Source organism: Panulirus ornatus, chromosome 44 (assembly GCF_036320965.1).
Source record: "Panulirus ornatus isolate Po-2019 chromosome 44, ASM3632096v1, whole genome shotgun sequence".
NCBI classification, from domain to species: Eukaryota; Metazoa; Arthropoda; class Malacostraca; order Decapoda; family Palinuridae; genus Panulirus; species Panulirus ornatus.
The window spans coordinates 8,280,819-8,305,044 of NC_092267.1; the positions used below are offsets into that span (position 1 = coordinate 8,280,819).

General features: G+C 38.4%; 1 protein-coding gene across 1 annotated transcript in view; it reads right to left on the bottom strand.

The window, feature by feature from the left end:
• Positions 1 to 675: 675 nt before the first annotated feature.
• Positions 676 to 24,226, bottom strand: part of Gp210 (nucleoporin 210) — a 61,848-nt gene continuing 38,297 nt past the window's right edge. Inside the window, exons 25-36 of the mRNA XM_071687720.1 lie at positions 22,430 to 22,594; positions 21,612 to 21,703; positions 18,344 to 18,521; positions 17,539 to 17,714; positions 16,687 to 16,846; positions 13,816 to 14,031; positions 12,168 to 12,396; positions 8,583 to 8,827; positions 7,073 to 7,237; positions 6,332 to 6,488; positions 4,591 to 4,695; positions 676 to 3,075 (exon numbers count right to left, since the gene is read on the bottom strand). Of these exons, the coding sequence (XP_071543821.1) occupies positions 2,981 to 3,075; positions 4,591 to 4,695; positions 6,332 to 6,488; positions 7,073 to 7,237; positions 8,583 to 8,827; positions 12,168 to 12,396; positions 13,816 to 14,031; positions 16,687 to 16,846; positions 17,539 to 17,714; positions 18,344 to 18,521; positions 21,612 to 21,703; positions 22,430 to 22,594 (1,983 nt within the window). The 3' untranslated portion in view covers positions 676 to 2,980. The remainder of the gene's footprint in view (positions 3,076 to 4,590; positions 4,696 to 6,331; positions 6,489 to 7,072; positions 7,238 to 8,582; positions 8,828 to 12,167; positions 12,397 to 13,815; positions 14,032 to 16,686; positions 16,847 to 17,538; positions 17,715 to 18,343; positions 18,522 to 21,611; positions 21,704 to 22,429; positions 22,595 to 24,226) is intronic.

Sequence of the window (24,226 nt, forward strand, 5' to 3'; positions counted from 1 at the left end):
CCACATATATATATATATATATATTTCTTTTTCTTTTCTTTCATACTATTTGCCATTTCCCACATTAGCGAGGTAGCGTTAAGAACAGAGGACTGGGCCTTTGAGGGAATATCCTCATCTGGCCCCCTTCTCTGTTCCTTCTTTGAGAAAAACAAAAACAAGAGGGGAGGATTTCCAGCCCCCCGTTCCCTTCCCTTTTAGTCGCCTTCTACGACACGCAGGGAATACGTGGGAAGTATTCTTTCTCCCCTATCCCCAGGGATATATATATATATATATATATATATATATATATATATATATATAAACGCGGCTTCCTGCAGTAACATAAAAATTTTGAAAGCACCTCGATTAACATATAAATGTTATTCTTAGGTACAGGCACTTTCCTGTGAGCAACATTTGTCTAATAACTGCTTCGAATAGGAAAAGCCCTATAAACACACACACCAAAAAACTGAAAGTAGATGTGGTTCACCGTAAAGTGTTGAGAGGCCTAAATAAGCGAGATGTCACACCTGCATGTAGTAACCCAAGGCATCTACAGAATGCTGGTTGATAGAATTAATAGGCATAGCTACTATGGACTACTATACCTAAAATTAAGTCTATCCTCATGTAAAGATATACCATTCTAATAATGAGGGGTTCACTTACATATAGTTAACATTTAAATAACATGAAAAAACTTTATTACAAACATACATGGAAATAAGGCATTACTGTACATTACCATACACAAATACACTCACCATTCACCAACTTTGCCAAGCTAAGGCTTAGGCAGGAATTAGCAACATGTATCAGCTAAACAGCTTTAAAACTTATGTTCTCATGCAAAGAAGAAAAATTTTGCAATAATATTAAAAATTCATTCATCAATAAATATGGGTAATGTGAAGTAAGTTGCTCTTTACAGATGCTTCCAAAAGTGTGATCACTGACATATATTCACCAAGATTAATATCTCTAGGAAGAACCACTATTCATATATAGATGATACATTTTACTGCCTGTCACATGTATTGTATTCAGCATTATAGGGTGTAGTATGTAAACTTACTGTCTTCACATGAAAATAGGCATGACTAAAAACCTGATGATGAATTAATGGGGGAAGGACTAGAATGTTCCAGGTGTATAGTGAGAAGGGAAAGAGAGCACAAGTATGGGATGCTCTAAGAAGTAAGCATGACTGATTTAAAGGTAAACAAAGATGTATCTAGTCAAAGTGAGTAGTAACCATCACTAATGGTGTTCATTTTTCATTAAGAGTCCTGGAAACCACAAAGTATCAGGGATATTAATGCACATATTACAATGATAAATCTGAATTTGTACTAAAGCATGACTGATGAGAAACAAAAAATATATGAGGATTGTGCTTGAAAACAAAGTGTGCGAAGTTTGGGTGGATGCAATATGTTTAAACATGGGTAAGGCCTTTCAGTTAATAATGGGAGGCAAACTGTCAGAGTTATGAGGCAGTGCTTCACTTTTTTGCTGGCATCACAAACATGAGGTTAAAGCAGAGTTATGAGGGAAATAAGCCAGAGCTTTCTGCATCCTATGACTACTAGGTGAGAGGGTGGAGGGAATGGCCCCTTCTCCAATGTGGGACTAAGAGTAAATGGCTGGGCAGTGTTTTCCCCAGCACTGCAGACCCCTGATACCACTGGCTCCACAGTCCCCCAGATGAGGCTGGGTAAGCTTTGCCTTCTGCCATCCCCTGATGGAACAGTCTTCACACATCTCAAGCCTGACATCTTGTAATAAGTGGACTGAAAAGGAAATGACAGCACCCCCCAGCCTCAACCTAGGGCTGTGAGCAAATTAGGGACAGAGCCCATTGATTCTAGTGGTGTTTGGTTAGTAGAGTACTGAACTGTTGTTGGAAGGCAGTCCTCTAGCTAGAGACAAAATAAAACCCTTAAATACCTTGTGACTGCAGGGAGGAAGAATGATACAATGCAGTAGTTCCAAAACAGTACGTCCTCCATAATTCAATTTAATTTTTCGCCCCTGAAGCTTTAAGGATGCATTCTCATCAAGAGCAGGAAAATGATGATTCCTTGGAAATAGAGGTACCTTGACAAGAATGTACCCCTTTTCATCCACTGACAATGATACAGCCTTGCTGAAGATGACTCCACTCGCAGTATTACGACATGCATGTGAAGTCTCGTGATACCAGGTGGGCCATTTAGAATGATGCTCACAAACAGCCTCATCTGAAAAAGATACTGGCCTTTGCAGCACTGCTCATATGGCCACCCATAATAATTATGATTATATATGGCTGAAGGGTAATCAACTACTCAAGGTTATAGGTTAAATATCTGAAAAGGGGATAGCCAACATATCCAAATACCTCTCAAATAACCAATTTAACATGAATGTGAATAATACTTTGGAAGCAAAACAAATTCTCAAATTCTTTTTAAACTTACGTAAAACATGACCATATCAAGGTTTTAAATATATCTATCAATAAGGATAATCATCTACTATGAAATGGATAGGGAAAAATAAAATCTGCAAATGCATAAGCAAAGAATTCTAGCTTTGCCCCAACATTTAACCAAACCTTCAGAAGATAAAATCATCTAAATTGGGATTTGTACAAATGATTTCATGAAGAAAGTACTATTTTCTCTATAAAGAGAATTTCAAATGCAGTATTTAAATTTCTGCATCTTGTTAAAACAAGATTTACAAAGACTTGACCCTTAAATATACAACTGTGCAAATTGTACTCTTATTATTTCATGGAAAAAATTATAAATAAATCTAAATTTTCATGCAAGAAGTAACATAGCAAAAATAAATAAAAAGTGGTTTTTCTAGGCTTAAAACAGCCTAGACATATGAACACATGAATAACAGTAGCTGGCTCTATGCAAACCAACGATATCACAACAGAGATCATCACCATTTCTATAAAATATAATTTCATGTTCCACTGTAAGTGGTAGGTTCCTCAAGGTTTTCTTCTGTATGGAGACGCACCATAAATTGGATCTGCACTGTCACTCCACAGCATAATTCTTTGTGGAGATGGGGTACTTGAGAACGCTGCAATGACAGTAATTACTTTTCAGTTTTTCTAAAGTTTTGGAATGTTTGCCTGTATCATAAAGAAACTATGAAATAAATTGATATTGAAAAGGAATTATGGAGTAATTATGGGTAAGAGGACATTTTCAAACTCCAGACAATCGTTCAGATGTTGCCATTTTTCTAAAGGTATTTCTCTCTCTCCCTCTTTTGTTTTATGTAATTTTCCCTCCTTATTCTCAAGATCATTTTGTATCCCATAATCCCTGACTTTTAATAAATTTTGGCATTTGCCATACCAACTTACAAAATTATATATCAAATGTTGCAGGCAACACTTTTGGGTCTTTGATGAGGAACAGGGCAACTATACAAATGTTTTAGGAAACTTTCGCCAATACCACCCTACTATGAATCAATGATATGACAGCCATGACAGTCAAACTTATAGAAAAAAAATATGGATGTGGGTATAATGTACATCACAAATATATGCCAGCACATTTGTAAATATGCAAGATAAAGAAAGTCTCTAAATAATACAGCATTTCCTTAAAAATGGAATAGGAAAATGATGTATGTGACACTCTTCAATAGGAGTTTGAGCTAACTTGGCCTACTGAAAATTGTATCGACATATTTTAAAAATGTACTAGTCTTATAAATTACTTTTACAAAACAACAATATATACATCAGTATTCTATGGCAACCTCAGAATTAAAGCCAGACTTGCTATGCCAAATGGACTAAATAATTCCACAAACACTAAATTTACACAACAAGGCACTGGATATATGCTGCAGACCCCATGAAATTATGATGTTTAGAGATATAAGCCTTTGTACACTGTTAAGGAGGAAATTTTATGTTAGGTTTGGTGAGGAAAGGGATCTGAAAAAGCCATTCTTCATGAGGCAACAGACTGCGTGTAACCCATACGAAACAGACTCTGGCAACATAGGAGATGAGTACCCATGACATCTTTTAAATGTATATCAAAAAGTAAGGATTTTTCCTCCCATACACTTGCAATTAATCAACCTTCATAGGTAGGGCTTCCACACTTCAGGATGGAAGCCCCACCTATGACTCAAGGTGTCTGCCCAAACCAACTAGAGGAGCTGTCCAAGGAATAGGTCTTTGGAGGGTCCAAATATCTATTCACCAGACTAATGAACTGAGAAAGCTCCTGGGGTAAAGCTTTCTGCAGGTTTTCTTAATGATGAAAAGGCTTTGTTTATCCAGAACGTGGTCTGCTTATTGGCCTCCAACTTTACCATGTTGGTGCACTGAGTTGCATAAAAGAACTTTCCCAACAAATTAATGATGAGAAACTGAAACCTGGGCCTAGACTACTGAAGCAACTTTTCCAAGGTATATAGCCTTTTTTGCCAAGACTTTATATAAAGAACATGTTCAGTTAATGAAAGACAAAAAGAAAATTAATGTTCTAAAGAAGATTTAAACTAAAATTGAACAGCAAAATACATGGGTGAATATACACTACCAAGCAATATAATTTTTTTACTTGCCTGGGGGAGGTGATGGAGTTGGAGTAGGTGGGGGTACAGTGGAATTGGCAAACACACCCGTTTGCTGTGTTTGCCTGTACCCGGGGCCAAACAAAGCATGATAACCTTAAAAAAAAGAAAATAACTTGCTTTTTATTTTGAATAAGGCAAAAAATTTCTCGGAGCTGTATGTTACATACATACATACATACATACATATATATATATCTTTCTTTCATACATATTCGCCATTTCCCGCATTAGCGAGGTAGTATTAAGAAAAGAGGTCTCAGCCTTAGAGGAAATATCCTCACTTGGACCTCTTCTCTGTTCCTTCTTTTGGAAAATAAAAAATGCATACATGTGCATTTTTTTTTCATACTTGATCATTGTTTCCTGCATCAGCACCAAGAAACAGACGAAGAAAGGCCATATCCACTCACACTCATTCTTTAGCTGTCATGCGTAATGCACCAAAACCACAGCTCCCTATCCACATCCAAGTCCCATAGACATTTCCATGGTCTACCCAAGATGTTTCACATGCCCTGGTTCAGTCCATTGATGGCATGTTGACCCCAGCATACTACATTGTTCCAATTCACTGTTTTGTGCACACCTCTCACCCTCCTGCATGTTCATGCCCCAATTGCTCAAAGTATTTTTCACTCCATCATTCCATCTCCAATATTGTCTCCTGGTTCTCCTTGTTCCCTCTACCTATGACACATATATACTCTTTGTCAAGTTTTCCTCACTCATTCTCTCCATATGTCCAAACCAATTCAACATAACCTCTTCTGCTCTCTCAACCACACTTTTTATTTTCACGCATCTCTCTTGCTCTTTTGTTACTTACTTGATCACACCATCTCACACCACATATGTCCTCACACATTTACACTTCTGCAATTTCTCACTTGAATCAGCTACCAATGCTGCTGAGTCATTAGCGAACAACACCTGACTCACCTCAATATATATTGAACAATTCTGCTCCCAATTCCATGCAATGAATCAAGTGCATTCAATCTCTAAGTTCACTCATCCAGACTAATAACCAACACTCAAGAGTGTCCAAGTGAAATATGAATTTACATGCAAATAAAAGTGATCATTAATTTTCCAATTTTCACACTAAGATACTTTGTCAAGTGAAACAAAAGTCTCCATTCACATCATCTTCACACAAAATGATTCCACTGCATTTACTCCTATATCACTCCTCTGATAATTTCACCAGAAATATCTGTAGCTCTCAAGAATTCTCTAACTGCATCTACTTCTTTAGTCTAGTTTATCTCTTCTTTTAATGTAAACTATACTTCTTGACCAACCAATACCTATACTATGTACTTTATCTTATTGCTCTTATTTTCCATCAACCCTGACCTACTGACACTTGGGCTTCACATTAGACTTCAGAAAAATACATACCTTCATGTAAGATCTTTGCACTCCACATTTAAATTCTTTGCATTCATAAGCAACCTGGCCTATAAATAAGAGACATTGTATTACCATTCAAAACTTCAGCTTTAATATGTGTTCTGCAAGTAAGGAACACCAAATCAATTTTGCTATATTCAAACACTGTAAATGTACATAGTGTATATACCTGTTAGGATAAGACAGGCTGTGCTGAAAGATGGTAACAACTATAATATCAAATACTAATGAAGTTTACTGCCGCAACAGCTCAGTGCTTTTTCTATGAGTGGGATGTGAACGTGATGATCATTTGTTCTACTCATACACTTACCTATCAAAATGCAAGCAACTATCAAGACCAGACAAGCTGAGCTGATAATAAACCGGTCATAGTTGGTAATAATTGCCATTAACAGGTGGACGATTACCAGAGATTCACTTGCTTCGGCACTGGTTCCAACTTCTACTCTTTCTAGATCAACCTTAACCTGATCAGGTGTAAAGAGAATTGCACAGCATTACATATTTATTACAAAATGAATGGGAAATAGAGAAGGAAGAAAGCTCAATTTTACTCATTTCATTCTGACGAAACACAATAGTTCTTTTTATCTATAAAATAAAGTTTAACTATAAGTAATAATATATGAGCTATTATAGATATCTCCATGAGGTCCTCATATATGCTTTAATGCAAGAAATACTAAGGCTCTCAGGAATTTAATAATAAAAACATATGACCCTTTACAGGGTTCCTGCATCGTCAAAGTTGCACTAAAATCAGTAGCTGGAAAATGACTGACTCCTCTGGAGAGTGAAGTTCCACTACTTGGCAGCACTCCTTTTTATCCAGTAACAATGATCTGGGAATGTATCCCCATGTATAAAATGGCACTGTGACCTCCTTTAGAGCTATTCTGATTAGAATACCCTTCTCTAAGAATATAATGTTTTTTCTAAACAACGTCTGGGTGTATTTTGTTTGACAAGAACCTTCTCATTATATTAATGCGTTTGCATGTAATTTTGTTATCATTTTCGCAAGGTATTTGTGGGAATAAAAGTGACTTACCTCAATGGTATTCTTGGTAAGAGATGAACTAACAGAGACTGTGAAGGGTGATTCTAGCACTTCTGAAGTCCACAGTGAGTCCTTGGTAGAGATTTGTAAAGGCCTTTTATTATCCTCCAGAGAGCCTAACGACACCTCAACACCACTAACTTCACATTCAAGTATCTGTAAATCAAAATAAATAGATTTTTCAATAAAATATAAAGACTATAACTTACACAATTTATTGGCTGGTCCTAGTTAGCCAATGAACTATCACGAGATAAAACATATGTCCTTTTTCCTACAGACATGCCTCTAACCACATTCACACAGCAATAACATCCAGTGGTCTGTGATACACTCTTAAACTCCTGCACTAACATTCACAGACTACTATTTTCCTTTCAACTCTTCAACCTTATCATTTTCATTTCTGCATTTCCTGTTCCCCACATTTACTCAACACTCTCAGATGCCTGCTCCGAACTGAAACTTCCTCAATACACCTGGTTGTTGGCTGCCTGCCAACTACTACTTACTACTTGTGTTCACTTAATACGGCAACCTTCATTCTTTTTTCTAATACTAGTTTTCTGTTTCCTCTTTCTTTCATACTATTCGCCATTTCCTATGTTTATGAGGCAGTGCCAGGAAGAGATAAAGAATAGTCTCATGTACTCACATCCACTCCATCAAGTATAATGCACTGAAACCAAAGCCCCATCCACCCCAAGCCCCACACTCATATAATCTTAATGTCCAGCAGGCAAAGGCTTCATTCAAACCAAACTTATGCCCAGAAGTTTCTGCAGATGTTCTAAGCATTGCTCTGAGGTATACAACTCTCAAAGGTGATAGTGAAGATGACTGGTAATTAAAACATATATGAAAGAGTAGGCTTGATTCAATATGCCCCTTATACAAAAAATTACAATCATGACATCATCTGAGAGTGAAGCTGAGGCCTGAACCTACAAACAAACAGACTGAGAAGCTGAAATCTGAATCTGATAATAAAAGATTAAGCAGCCATAAAAGGTACCGTAATCCTTCCTGATTCTTTCCAGAATAACCAAATTGTGTACTAACTTTCCATTCTTCTTCTACTAAAAAAATACCATGCAAGGAATGCTAATTTTTTCTAAGACACAAGAAACTTGTTCTTCGCATTTTCTTAGCATCCCTGTAATTGACCATTTTCTCAAACACTTCTTATTCAGCATGGTTGATAAAGCTGGCCAATGCTTTGACGAAACATCAAAGTGCTCTAATGAATCTATCTATTACCTTTAACCCAGTTCCCACTTAAATACAGTGGATCAAGTGTCATCATGACCATGTCTTCTACAAACAGTAAGTGGTTCACCTGCCATGCCCCTCCATCCTTGGCATATGGTAAACTTACTCATTGCTCCAAGCCCTTGTTTATCTTCTTGGATCAGGATTGTCTGCTTATGTTAGGGCCATAAGAACACATCTGATTAACACTTGCATAAGTACAATAGCCTAAAAAAAGTGAATTACAAACCTCCACATTACTAAGGACCTGTGATGTCCCTTGCAGAAAGATGATAACAGAAGGCTCTTCATTAGTGAGTTTTATTTCAGAAGTGTCAGCGAAAGGTGAAGGGTAAAAAGGTACTGGTACCTGACCCGACCTCACTTCACCTTGCTGACCTTGACCCACAACAACAGCTTCTACGATTACTGTAGATTCTAAGGATGCTATACTTGATAATGGCCCAACAAGTGAACTGATTCTACATGCATAACCTGTAAAGAATGGAAAAAGGAGGAACTGAAAAATATGCTTATGGGTTAATCATATGTTTTAATACTGAAAAATAAATGACTATAATATGTGACTTACACCACGTGGGGGCTCTACCCTTTTCTGAGTAAAGTGGCCTCATCTGCTTATTTTTTCTACTTCTCATAGTCTTACAAATTCTTTACCAACCAAATGCAGACTCAACATATCACAAAAACTTCCATAGTGAAGACACTGAACACTAGCTCTCCAACAGTCCTGTGCTCAACCTCCACAGACATACACCATGTGGGCTGAGGCAAGTCATAGGGTGGAAAGGCCTTGGGTGCAGTGAAGAGTATGCAGTAGTGGGGGAAGAATCTGTTAGGGGAAAGACAAGTAGGTTTGATGGTATACCAGCCCTGCCAGTGTTGTTTGGATGCAAGTCTTGGGTACTGAAAGCAATGAAAAAAAGGGACACTGAAGAAGCCAGAAATAAAATGCCAGAGAATGATGTGATGTGAGGAGGACTGATAGGGCAAGAAGTGAAAGGGACAGAAAGAAAACGATATGGCAATTGAGAGAGATATATTGTAACAAGCACAACTTAATTAAGAGGGTTGACCAAGGTATGCCTAATGTTTCAGGCATAACAAAAGGATGAGTGAATAAAGGCTGATCAAGAGGATATATGTGACAGAAATGGAGGGAACAAGAAAGAAGGGCACACTGAGAAGGAGGTTGGAAGGACAGATTGATGGAAACCTTGGGATACAGGGGCCTGAATATTCAGGAGAGTTAAAGACTTGCGCTAGAGAGAATGAACTGGATCGATGTAGTATAAAGGGATAATTTGCTATAAGTAATCATAACCAAGTCAAACAGCAGTGAAGATAAACCATGGAGTGGCTGGGGCATTTGGTTGTGGATGGTTAGCTCTGGTTTTGGTGCATTATACTTGATGATTGAAGAGTGGATTTGTTCAAATGAGAACATTGTCCAATTGTTCCTGTTGCTACCTTGCAAAGATGGAAGTAACTAAATATACAAAATAAGTATTATTTTTTTATTATACTTTGTCGCTGTCTCCCGCGTTTGCGAGGTAGCGCAAGGAAACAGACGAAAGAAATGGCCCAACCCACCACCATACACATGTATATACATACGTCCACACACGCAAATATACATACCTACACAGCTTTCCATGGTTTACCCCAGACGCTTCACATGCCTTGATTCAATCCACTGACACCACGTCAACCCCGGTATACCACATCGCTCCAATTCACTCTATTCCTTGCCCTCCTTTCACCCTCCTGCATGTTCAGGCCCCGATCACACAAAATCTTTTTCACTCCATCTTTCCACCTCCAATTTGGTCTCCCTCTTCTCCTCGTTCCCTCCACCTCCGACACATATATCCTCTTGGTCAATCTTTCCTCACTCATTCTCTCCATGTGTCCAAACCACTTCAAAACACCCTCTTCTGCTCTCTCAACCACGCTCTTTTTATTTCCACACATCTCTCTTACCCTTACGTTACTCACTCGATCAAACCACCTCACACCACACATTGTCCTCAAACATCTCATTTCCAGCACCTCCATCCTCCTGCGCACAACTCTATCCATAGCCCACGCCTTGCAACCATACAACATTGTTGGAACCACTATTCCTTCAAACATACCCATTTTTGCTTTCCGAGATAATGTTCTCGACTTCCACACATTCTTCAAGGCCCCCAGAATTTTCGCCCCCTCCCCCACCCTATGATCCACTTCCGCTTCCATGGTTCCATCCGCTGCCAGATCCACTCCCAGATATCTAAAACACTTCACTTCCTCCAGTTTTTCTCCATTCAAACTCACCTCCCAATTGACTTGACCCTCAACCCTACTGTACCTAATAACCTTGCTCTTATTCACATTTACTCTTAACTTTCTTCTTCCACACACTTTACCAAACTCAGTCACCAGCTTCTGCAGTTTCTCACATGAATCAGCCACCAGCGCTGTATCATCAGCGAACAACAACTGACTCACTTCCCAAGCTCTCTCATCCCCAACAGACTTCATACTTGCCCCTCTTTCCAAAACTCTTGCATTTACCTCCCTAACAACCCCATCCATAAACAAATTAAACAACCATGGAGACATCACACACCCCTGCCGCAAACCTACATTCACTGAGAACCAATCACTTTCCTCTCTTCCTACACGTACACATGCCTTACATCCTCGATAAAAACTTTTCACTGCTTCTAACAACTTTCCTCCCACACCATATATTCTTAATACCTTCCACAGAGCATCTCTATCAACTCTATCATATGCCTTCTCCAGATCCATAAATGCTACATACAAATCCATTTGCTTTTCTAAGTATTTCTCACATACATTCTTCAAAGCAAACACCTGATCCACACATCCTCTACCACTTCTGAAACCACACTGCTCTTCCCCAATCTGATGCTCTGTACATGCCTTCACCCTCTCAATCAATACCCTCCCATATAATTTACCAGGAATACTCAACAAACTTATACCTCTGTAATTTGAGCACTCACTCTTATCCCCTTTGCCTTTGTAGATAAGTAGATAAGTAGATAAGTATATCTATTAAAAAAGATCTTAATCTTGGAGGGCTTGCTTAGAAATTTGGGTCACATGATATGATGATAACTAGTGTTACAATTCAGAAATGATAAAAAACATATATGAATATCCTCATCTTTACTAAGTTGGACCAAACCTTTGTGTCACCCAAGATTTCATTTCATTTTCTGTTAAAGTAAGAGATTCTAAGCTTTGAATGAGATCCTGTGTGGATTTATGACCGTGGAATACTTCTTTTCTGAAAATTTCAAATACTTTAATTATTTAATTCCCTGAATTCTATGCTTTGGAAAAAGAGCCTGAGTTCATATATTAAAAAATTGCAAATTTTTATCAGTCCATAACAACTGGCAAATTGTTCCCTGAATAAAACAGAAACTTAAATCTTATCCCATTTTCCTTTTTAAAAAAATTTGTTCATGCAAAGCTACTGTGTCAATGACAGTTAAAGAAAGGACTTGTTTTTAACCTGAAAAATATTTCCATATATAATACAACTCTACCTGCCAGTACTATTCATCTTTCTCAAATATGTATATGGCCACCCCCTTGAGGGAGTTCCAAAAAGGAACAAGCATCAGAGATACAGATAGAACATGTATATGGAGGACTTAAGTAGTATCTAAGCATTCTGGCCCTATTCTTCTACTTTCAAGTAAATACATTTTTCTTACAAACTCATTGGTAAATGTACACCCCAACCAAGACAGACATGGAAAATTATCATAACTGAAATACATCAAATTACCCTTCTCTGGTATGTAAGTAGAAGATGCAGCAAGCACATCATTCACATCAACATCAGGAACGGGTGGGAGGAAGGCCACAACACAGGTAAATGGAGGAGCATTTGTGGAGATATCAACTGGGCTGCAATAGGTGGATAAACTTTCCTCTGCTTCCAAGGCAACCATTGCCAACTGAGAATCTCCTTGATGCCCATTACCTAGAGCTTGCAAAGGGCTGAATACATTGATCTGGAAAAAGTTAACAAAATGTGATTATCTTCCATGTTTCTTTTACTGAAAAATAAATATACAATCAATCTTACATATAATGCCATAAATAGTCTAGCATAAAATTTGGTTTGCAACACAGAGAAGTTAGTGAAGAATGTCTACTGAAAATGATTTCTGTTTTAACAACAGATGAATATATGGTGTTGGAGAGGAGCTAATAAGTGCAATATTTTACTGGAAGAGTAAGGCATGCATGCAAACAGGGAGAGAGGTAGGTGAGTGGCTCCAAAAGTGAGGGTAGTTCTTACCTACAATGTGGGATGTCACTAAGGCTGTTACAGAAAGACTGACAAAGAGGATCTATATGCCAGAGGTAAATGGAACAAGGGGAAGTGAATCCAGAAAAGACAAGAACAGAGTGAAGGAGGTTTTGTGGTATCATGGTCTGAGCATTCAGGAGGGTACAATGAGAGTGATGCATTGTCAAAGGGCTGAACAAGAAAATATGAAGCATTCAGGGGAAACAAATGAAAAGTCTTTGGGACATGACAGACTGGTGAGCTCTGATTTAGGTGCATTATAAATGACATATGGAGAAAGACCATTTTAACCCTTCTAACTATAAACCCACTGCTCTTACTTCCATTGTCTTAGAATCCCATCTACTTCTGACTAGCAACATGGCTCTCACAGCATGAGTTTCACTGGTGATCTCCAATGTGAGACTCATGTCTAGACCTCCTCTCTTATGGATTTACTGTTGTGGCCTTCAGTATTTCCAAAGTACTTGACAGGGTGTGGCACAAGTCTTCACCCTCTTTGGTTTTTCAGTTTCTCTCTTTTCCTTAGTGCACTATTTCTCTCTAGCTGATCCATTGCAGCAGATGTTGATGATGCAACTTCTCCCTTTTAATCTATATACTATAGTATTGCTTGAAGTTCTCTTCCATCATTCAATCTTGTTCTTTCCATAAATGATCTGAAATCCCCTTATAAAATATTCATTCTTATGCTAATGATTTCACTTTATACCCTTCAGCTCACTTTCCCTCCCCATTCATTGTAATATTTGTTCTCCTTGTACTGAACATATCTTCCCTCTCTTAATTTGAACCTGAGTACCATCTTGAAATGGGGAACCAGTAACCTGGTTAAATTCAACATCACTATGATGCAATTTCTGCCAATATTGCATGAGAAAATAGCTTAGCTGTTAGTCAAAAGATTTCTCATAAACCATTCTGATAGCTGAAGGTAAAGATATAACAATGAATACACTTTAATACTTTGCAAAATGCAAGAAACTATGGTTAAAGAACAGAATGGAAGTGACAGTGATCATTTAAATGTTACAGAAACTAACTTTGATATTAGAAGTATGCATTAGATATGTAATTTCTTTAGTAAAAGCACCAATTACATGCACTTTAAACTCACTTGAGATATTGGTAATACATTGATTTCCACTGTAGTTGTAAGAACAGGGCTGACTTCATAGGAAACTGTTGAGTGGCCAATCTGGTGAGATGCAGCAATCCCAGAAATTGGATCAAGTGCAATAATCCCCCCACTAGCTGACCATGTTCCTGGTGACCCATCCTCTCCTCTTACTGGTGAGGTGAAGCAAACAAAGCTGCCAAGAGGTAAGGCTGCCTGAAATAATTGAAGAAATTCCAATAGTTATCCATAATTATTCTTTTTGAGGTACTGTAACTTTCAACTACTCCCCGTATCAAAGGTATTAAATTGATTTATCATCATTACAGAGTACCATATTTCATGATTTAATCATTTCAGATATCTAAACACTTCTTTGTAACACATTCTTTTACTCCACATTTCCCTTTCTAAAATCATCTTAACCTGTTATGCACTATCTACAAGCACAGTTTTCTGAATGATGGAACAGTTAGTTTACAGGTATGCATTCAAGAATGGTGTTTCTGTTCCTTTACACTGTTAACAAATAAGATATAGTATCAAAGTCACCCTAAAACATCCAACTCATGACTACTGTTATATGAAGACATCAGGGTCTCAGCTTTAATTGGGGTTACATTACTGGAAACCAGTAACAACTCAAATCTGTGGAAAGTCAGACCACTGAAACCTATGTTATAAGAGTGACACATTCCTGATGAAAAGTCTTGCTAATCTAACCCTTATAGACAGAGTAATGGACCATACTGTGCCTGAAAGTGCTTACTGTCCATACACAGTACCACACTGTCATGATGTAACTTTTATCATATTTACTGAAAAATGATTCAAACACATTTTGTACTGAAATATGGTGATGAGGGCCTATGGTACTGCTGAAAAGGGATGGGATGGACTGAGAAAACTGGTAGGGAGAAAGAGGGACACCATGGTTATCTACATCACTCCCTGAATTATATGTGTACTCTGATGATTATCTTTATCACATATTTTGGCATTTGGAAAGACACAAAGCAAATGCTATTTTACCATGACATCCTTAAAATTTGCGTTATAAGACACAATTATTTAAATGCAAGAAGATATACTTTATTACTAAAAAACTATTTTTAGACATGACAAATATGAGGATATAAAATCTTAATTCTTTCAAATCTGCCATAAAATGTACCCAATTCTGAAGTGTTGTGAGTTAAAAATATCACAAGTTGATATGTTGCAACTCAAGGTCAGGAAGTAACAAATGGCCTTTACAAGATCAAATGATGGTACTGCCCTGTAGTTTCTTGTAAGTACTAAATAATAAGGTCAGTAAAGAAAACATATTGTAGGTACAGCTTTGGGAATGAAGGCAAAATATGTATGTGAGCAATGTGTGAAAATAAGCCAAAGGTATAAGTTTGTTGAGTATTCCTGGTAAATTATATGGGAGGATATTGATTGAGAGGGTGAAGGCATGTACAGAGCATCAGATTGGGGAAGAGCAGTGTGGTTTCAGAAGTGGTAGAGGATGTGTGGATCAGGTGTTTGCTTTGAAGAATGTATGTGAGAAATACTTAGAAAAGCAAATGGATTTGTATGTAGCATTTATGGATCTGGAGAAGGCATATGATAGAGTTGATAGAGATGCTCTGTGGAAGGTATTTAGAATATATGGTGTGGGAGGCAAGTTGTTAGAAGCAGTGAAAAGTTTTTATCGAGGATGTAAGGCATGTGTACGTGTAGGAAGAGAGGAAAGTGATTGGTTCTCAGTGAATGTAGGTTTGCGGCAGGGGTGTGTGATGTCTCCATGGTTGTTTAATTTGTTTATGGATAGGGTTGTTAGGGAGGTGAATGCAAGAGTTTTGGAAAGAGGGGCAAGTATGAAGTCTGTTGTGGAGGAGAGAGCTTGGGAAGTGAGTCAGTTGTTGTTCGCTGATGATACAGCGCTGGTGGCTGATTCATGTGAGAAACTGCAGAAGCTGGTGACTGAGTTTGGTAAAGTGTGTGAAAGAAGAAAGTTAAGAGTAAATGTGAATAAGAGCAAGGTTATTAGGTACAGTAGGGTTGAGGGTCAAGTCAATTGGGAGGTAAGTTTGAATGGAGAAAAACTGGAGGAAGTAAAGTGTTTTAGATATCTGGGAGTGGATCTGGCAGCGGATGGAACCATGGAAGCGGAAGTGGATCATAGGGTGGGGGAGGGGGCGAAAATCCTGGGAGCCTTGAAGAATGTGTGGAAGTCGAGAACATTATCTCGGAAAGCAAAAATGGGTATGTTTGAAGAAATAGTGGTTCCAACAATGTTGTATGGTTGCGAGGCGTGGGCTATGGATAGAGTTGTGCGCAGGAGGGTGGATGTGCTGGAAATGAGATGTTTGAGGACAATGTGTGGTGTGAGGTGGTTTGATCGAGTACGTAACGTAAGGGTAAGAGAGATGTGTGGAAATAAAAAGAGTGTGGTTGAGAGAGCAGAAGAGGGTGTTTTGAAATGGTCTGGGCACATGGAGAGAATGAGCGAGGAAAGATTGACCTAGAGGATATATGTGTCGGAGGTGGAGGGAACAAGGAGAAGTGGGAGACCAAATTGGAGGTGGAAAGATGGAGTGAAAAGATTTTGTGTGATCGGGGCCTGAACATGCAGGAGGGTGAAAGGAGGGCAAGGAATAGAGTGAATTGGATCGATGTGGTATACCGGGGTTGACGTGCTGTCAGTGGATTGAATCAGGGCATGTGAAGCGTCTGGGGTAAACCATGGAAAGCTGTGTAGGTATGTATATTTGCGTGTGTGGACGTGTATGTATATACATGTGTATGGTGGTGGGTTGGGCCATTTCTTTCGTCTGTTTCCTTGCGCTACAAATAAATGAACTGTGTATTTCAGGAACTTACCCTAACAGGAGTGATTGCAAAACCTGCAAACAAATGCAAATAAACTCCAATAAGGGCATCATTTTCATCCCATATGTGCAGCACTGTTTGCCCTGGCCCCCTAACGTCAACCTGTAACGAGTTGTTTGTATTTCCATGGCTCACACGAACAAGATCAAATCTGCAAAATTTAGTAAACACAAGAAAAACATAAATACAAAATATCATAAAGCAGGAAAGTATACGAGCACACACAAAACCTATAAATGTACAATGAAACCTTGTTTATCTACATGACAGATAACTGGAATTCACAACTGAGCAAAAGGAATTAAGGTAATAAAGATGCTTCCCAATGATTCTCCCAAACTGGGGATCTATGAATGGAGGTTGCAGAAGTGTGGGACAAGGGTGAGCCTATCTTTCTCTTTGTAGGGGCTGGTGACTTACTTTCCAGGTCCCCCCAGCCCCTTCATGTTATAAACTCATCCCAATCTCCAAGATCCCTAACATTCACTTCCTTCATGCTGTCCATGAACAGACTGAACAGCCATGGTGACACCACACACCCTTGACAGACCCATCTCCACTTAGAACCACTCACCATCCTCTCCTCAAACACTGCTCTTCTTCCCCAGTATACACTCTACTCTGCAACTGACAGCTTTCCTCTTCAACCACATATTCATTACACTTTTCACAAGGCATCTATGCCAATCTTATCATATGTTTTCTCTTGGTCTACATATGTCATATACAAAGTCCTCTATCTTTTCAAGTAAGATATTGATGAAAAATATACAAAGAGTGACCACAATTATTTGAGAACCAAATTAAGGGGGGGTCAACACCTTGATATACTGATAATCATACCTCGATGGTCTAAAGACAGGTTGAGCATTTGTTGCATGGAAGACTCGTCCTCGGTTGTCATGGTAAGTGAGATGAAGTTGCATTGATGCTCCGAGTGGTATGGTGCTGACAGATTCTCCTGGAACCACACTCATGAAGGCTCCTATTTCAGCTTGCATGTAAGTAACCTTTTTAACCTAAGGTGAAAATATGTTTTATAAGCAAAAATAGTATGATCACTGTAATCAAATCATAATAAAAAGAATTCTCTTATACATGTACTTTATTCTTAAACTTAGGATGTTAAGGCACCTAAAGCCATCTCATTTCTTATGGATCACTGTAACAGTTCTTTGATTTAACTGAGACTTTTACTGAGACTTATAACTAATCTAATCACAAACTTGATTTTCTGTTATTTTCTTAAATGAATTTTACTTCCCTTCACTTGAAAAGTATATTAATCAGAAGCATCAGGAAGTTTATGCATATATTTAAGGGGTTATGCATGAATAATAGCAAAAGTGCAATCACTTATTAGGGAAATTCTAAATATGCTAGCTCTGCATGTAGAAAAAGGCTCATCACTTAAGGAAATTTTACATAAGCAAGCCAGTTTTACATGTGGAAAAAGACACTAAGATAACAGGTAAGGAGTCAAGTCTATGCACATAAGAAATTCCAAAATGAAAAAGGATTCAAAAATAAAGTTAACACACTGAATGCACTTTGAATTATGATCACCAACTAAGCAAAATGTAATATAAAGATGCTGTGATATACACTCCTAGAGTACAAATCAATCATACAATATTCATACTCTTACCTCCACCAAAACTGACAGACTCTGTGAAATCCCATGATTCTCCTCACTGGTGATTATAACAGTGGCCTGACCAGTACTAATGCCTGACTTAACCACTCCATCAGGGCTCACGGTTATAATGTCAGGGCTCTTAACGTCACATTTTTCTACCAAATATGACAACTTTCCATCACCATCTCTGAAATTAAGTTATCAAAAATGAAAAAATTTTCAGTACAATAAATATGAATGGCTATCTCGAATAAATGGAAATGAACACCATCCACTCATGTGAGCATTTCTGTTCACTGAGTATTTAAACTTTAACACCATAAAATAGAGCAAAATCTGTGCCTCTGTTCTCAAAGTTTTTCATAATTTGAATTGGAACGATGTGGTATACCGGGGTCAAAGTGCTGTCAATGGATTGAACCAGGGCATGTGAAGCATCTGGGGTAAACCATGGAAAGGTTTGTGGGGCCTGAATGTACAAAGGGAGCTGTGGTTTCGGTGCATTACACATGACAGCTAGAGACTGAGTGTGAACAAATGTGGCCTTTGTTGTCTTTTCTTAGCACTACCTCGCACGCGTGTGGGGGGAGGGAGTTGTCATTTTATGTGTGGCAGGGTGGCAATGGGAATGAATAAAGGCAGCAAGTATGAATTATGTACATGTGTATATATGTATATGTGTATGTATATATATGTATATGTTGTAATGTATAGGTATGTTTATGTGCATGTGTGGACGTGTATGTATATACATGTGTATGTGGGTGGGTTGGGCCATTCTTTCATCTGTTTCCTTGCGCAACATTGCTGACGCGGGAGACAGCGACAAAGTATGATAAATAAATAAAATAAATCATAAGCTTATTTTGCTGTAGAAAATACTGAACTAACCACCAAAATATCATGATTCAAAACACGAATAGCACAGAGTATAACAAAGCTGCATACTATACAATAATCACTGGCTACCTTGCAGCCACAAACATTCAACACCTGCAAACCATTCCATTTCCAATACAGCTACCTTTAGTTCTATGTAGCAATGATAGACCCCCCACCAGTACAATCCATAAGGAACCACAAACCTTGAAGTAGAATTTAAAAACTTAACCTTGCTTCGCCCTTTAAATTCATACATACAGAGTACCCCATCCCCATTAAACACAAAGCTGACAAAAAATATTTATATCTGTAATGACCTGACAAGCACTAAAAAATTGTCCACCAAAACTCCATTCCAACATGCATACACTCATCTGAAACTGCACTCCCAAGGCATGTATGAGTTACACTTTCTCATTCCCAGTGTGGATAACACCCATCTCTCTAAATGTGGTAACAATGGTTCAACATATAACAGCCCTCATGCCAAAGATGACACTTTCATGGTTAAGACACTGTGTTAAGCAGCAGTTGGTAATTAGCCACTGAAGAGAGAGGTATATTACTGGTGCTACCTGCCTGGGTATCAGGAGGGTTTGTGACAGATGCATGGCTAGCCAACACTTCTGTGGTTGTCAAGATGCACTCATCTGACCCAAGTATCTGTAATTTCTTTCTGCCTCACCCACAATTGGACTACTGGTATTCAGTCCACAAACATATAATCTTTTCTTGGCACACATAACTCTTGACAACACTTAACTCATACAACTCATTCTTCATTTCTCTACAGTTTCCTGCAGGGAATGGGCATGAGATATACAGATAGACTGATAGAAGATAATGGACTTACAACTTAGCTGCCCTAACCTGACCCCACACAGACATAAATGCATTATCACACTTTTTACGGAAGCTCAATAAAAGAGGATCCTGAGGTACAAAAATAAGTAATATAAACCATGACTATTATACGTATACAACCCTAAGATCCCTTGCATGGTGTTTCTACAGTTTTGAGGCTGCATTACAATCTGAAGGGAATAACATGGACTTGTTAGGACTGAGAAGCTCCCTGGTGACTTTCTACTCCTTTTCATTAAGTGACATGCAAGCACACACACACACATACATATGGGCATATAAAGAGAATGAGTGAGGAAAGGCTGACACAAAGGAAATATGTGTCAGAGGTGGAGGGAACAACGAGAAGTGGGAGACCAAACTGGAGGTGGAAGGATGAAGTGAAAAAGATTTTAAGCAATCAGGGCCTGAAAATGCAGGAGGGCGAGAGGCATGCATGGAATAGAGTGAACTAGGAACGATGTGGTACACCAGGGTTGACCTGCTGTCAATGGACTGAACCAAGGCATTTGAAACGTCCGGGATAAACCATGGAAAGGTCAGTGGGGCCTGGATGTAGATAAGGAGCTGTGGTTTCGGTACATTAAACATGACAGCTAGAGAGAGTGCAAACAAATGTGGCCCTTTTTTTTGTCTGTTTTCCCGGTGCTACCTTGCTGAAGCAGGGGGCAGTGATGCTGTTTCCTGTGGGGCAGGATGGCATCAGGAATGGACTGAAGGCAAGCAAGTATGAATAAGTACATATGTATATGTCTGTCCTCCCTGGGGATAGGGGAGAAAGAATACTTCCCACGTATTCCCTGCGTATCGTAGAAGGCGACTAAAAGGGAAGGGAGCTGGGGGCTGGAAATCCTCCCCTCTCTTTTTTTCTTTTTAATTTTCCAAAAGAAGGAATAGAGAAGGGGGCCAGGTGAGGATATTCCCTCAAAGGCCCAGTCCTCTGTTCTTAACGCTACCTCGCTAATGAGGGAAATGGCAAATAGTATGAAAGAAAGAAGAAGAAAGTATATGTCTGTGTATTGTATGTACATGTATGTGTATGTATATGTATAAGCATGGGCATTTATGTATATATATGTGTAAATGAGTGGATGGGCCATTCTTCGTCTGTTTTCTGGTGACACCTAGCTGGCGCGGGAAATGGTAATCAAGTATAACAAATAAATAAATAACATACATACATATATGCTGCCTATGTATTCCCTGTGTTTTGTAGAACCTGACTCAGATAGGCTGGAGCAGATGGCTGGAAATCCTCCCTTCCCGTGTTGATTTCCAAAAGAAGGAAGAGGGCAAGGAGCCAAGTAAGGTCTGTAGTTAAATGTTTATTCCTGGTCTTCTCCCTTATGTAAAGTGCTATGTTTGTCAATTTTGTTTGGGAGGGGAGGGATATGTAAATACTGGTTGCTGAAGCATGAAGCAAGGGTAACCTTTCTTTCTACTGGGCTTTGGTGGCTGGTTCAGAAGTGGTAAGTGGTTTGACTGTGGGCACATGTACACTAAGAAATTCACAAATATGAAACTGCTGTACCTGTTAGTCATTATCTTAGCTTCAGCTTGTGGAGACAGCAGCAACTGAGATGATCCTTCATCAGGGAATTTCAACTTCAGGGATTCAAATACCTATGAAAAAATAAATTAAACATTAAGAAAAAAAAATGTAGCTGTGATGACTATGGCTATGATGGACACACCATTCACACCATGTTTATACGGATACTTGCTTGCATAGAAAAACAAGACTGCTTGAAAGCTTGAAATGAAAATTCAAAAAGGATTGGTCTGATGAGTGTAAATAAAATATTTGGGACAAGAGAACATTACAAAGAAGCAAATGAAAAGGGGTAATCTATCTATTTAACTATATCTCTGATGGCCGTTCCCTCTGGGAACTAATAAAGGAAGAAAAGAAAAAGCCTAAGATTTAGATGAAGTGGTTGGCAAGATGAGGAAGAAAGATATGAAGCTGGATCTCTTGGCTAAAAGAAAAAGAGCACCTGCCTACCTAAAAGTACCTCCAATGAGATTCAGTCATAATAATATGGGTGTGCAAAGTGTTTCTACTACTACACCAAATGATAAATCAATATCTATCTTATTGTGGTATCCCTTTTCATGTAGCTTCTGCGATACTTATGATGTAAGCCACATCGACTGGCCAGGACCCTAGGTCAAAAAGTGTGGGGATGGGTTTGTTGGGTAGGTATGTCAGTGCATCCCTAACATGCAGGCAGATAGATAGACAGACAGCTAGGTAGACAGAGGCAGTTAAATAAGAGACAGGCTGACAGACAGAAGTAGAAAGAAATGGACATAGATACAGAAGCAGACATGTAAATATCCACTTACCTTTATTTCTAGCTTGTCTGTAAGAAGAGCATTATCAATTATCTGGAAATCTGGGTTGCTGGCTGGTGTAGTGGGCTTTACTTTTAGTGTTACTGTGACACGTCCTGGCCGTTCTGCTTTTAATTTCATAATGCCATTATTTTCTTTTGTTTCCAGTAACCCATTCTGCAAAAAATCAACATCTACATTCACAATGTGATACAATCTGACACAGAAACAACTCCTTTAATTTCAAATGTAAAGTTGAAAAATATGAGCAGTACCACAATTCTGAGACAGTTACAAAAATACATCATTCTAGAGCATGAAAATATTATCATGTGCTCTTTAGCCACAAATGGTTCATTCTAAGCCATTTTCCTCAAATTCCAAATCAGTTTCTAAAGACTGCAGTAATGCATTATTCTACATTCTCTTTTTCCTTATTTCCATTTTCCAACAACATTTCTGTTCTCCTACTAGAATTTCTCCTAGTTCAGTTTTACAAATCATCTATGATTCAGGAGTAAACACAAGTTGAAATACTTATAATTTTGTACTTGAAAATGGTAAATCTAACACTTTTGGCAGCTAAAGGGGAAAATAATCATTACAAATGATTTACACACAAAATGATGGCCACCACTGTCATATCAACATTACAAGTGGAAACTAACGAATGATTCAAATGGTGAAGTGGCTCCCTCTTCTCTCTAAACTGCCTTATTATTCTAGCATGTCACTACCCATAAATGCTGCACAAAACTTCCTCCTTCTTGTTATTTGATTTCCTGCTACCATCTTTACAGAGAAAATTTGATTACACACACTCTAACTTTCCTAAAATCCTATCCTCTTCACTTATCCTGCATTTTCTTCTGTTCTTTACCCTTACAATAATATTTCTCCTATAAACACTCTCAGGCATGCTTGGTAACCTGATCCCTCTATAGTTTTTAACTTATCCTAACCAGCCTTTCCCTTTTTCAGAGGAACAATCACCGATCTTTCCCAGTCACCTGGCATCCTCCTGCTTTTCCATAAACACATATTTCCTACATACATTCCTCTGCCACAAAACCTCCATTCAAAATTTCTGCTGTCATCTCATCCAATCTTTAATCTGCTCATGGGTACTTTATCGAATCCAATGATAGTTTCCTGTTCTGGAATCCTCACTCCTCACTCTTCATCGCTGTACATTATAAAACCACATCATTCTCCTCCTTCAGTGTCACCATGACTGAAGACATTCTATCTCTCCAGATTTCATCAAAAGGCTTTCTCCTGCATCTCTTATTCTACCAATACCAAGTATTCCCTTCTTCCATTTTTGCATTTCCTTACAATAGTTTGCTATTCTCCTAGAACTTTTCATTCAGTTTTCCTTAAAAGACATACTCTGCATTCATTCATTGCATTCCATTTATTCGTTTCATCCTCTCCTGAACATACCACAACAAATTCTGCAGACATTTCATATATACCTCCCTCTTGTTTTTTATTGTCTTTTTTTTCACCTTATCACCACTCATAAACACCTCTACTTCCTCCTCTTTTCACTTTCTTGCCACACTTCCACTGGTGCTTTCATCAAATTCTTGAAGAAACACCACATGCTCTCCACAATTTTTTATCTCTGCCTTAACTTTCTCTCTTACTTTTTTCCATGTGTGATTGCCGTTTCCCATATTAGTGAGGTAGCTCATGGAACAGATGAAGGAAGGCTGCATTTGTTCACATCCATTCTCTAGCTGTCATGAGCTATGTACTAAAACCACAGTCCCTCATCCACAAGCAGGACCCACAGACCTTTCC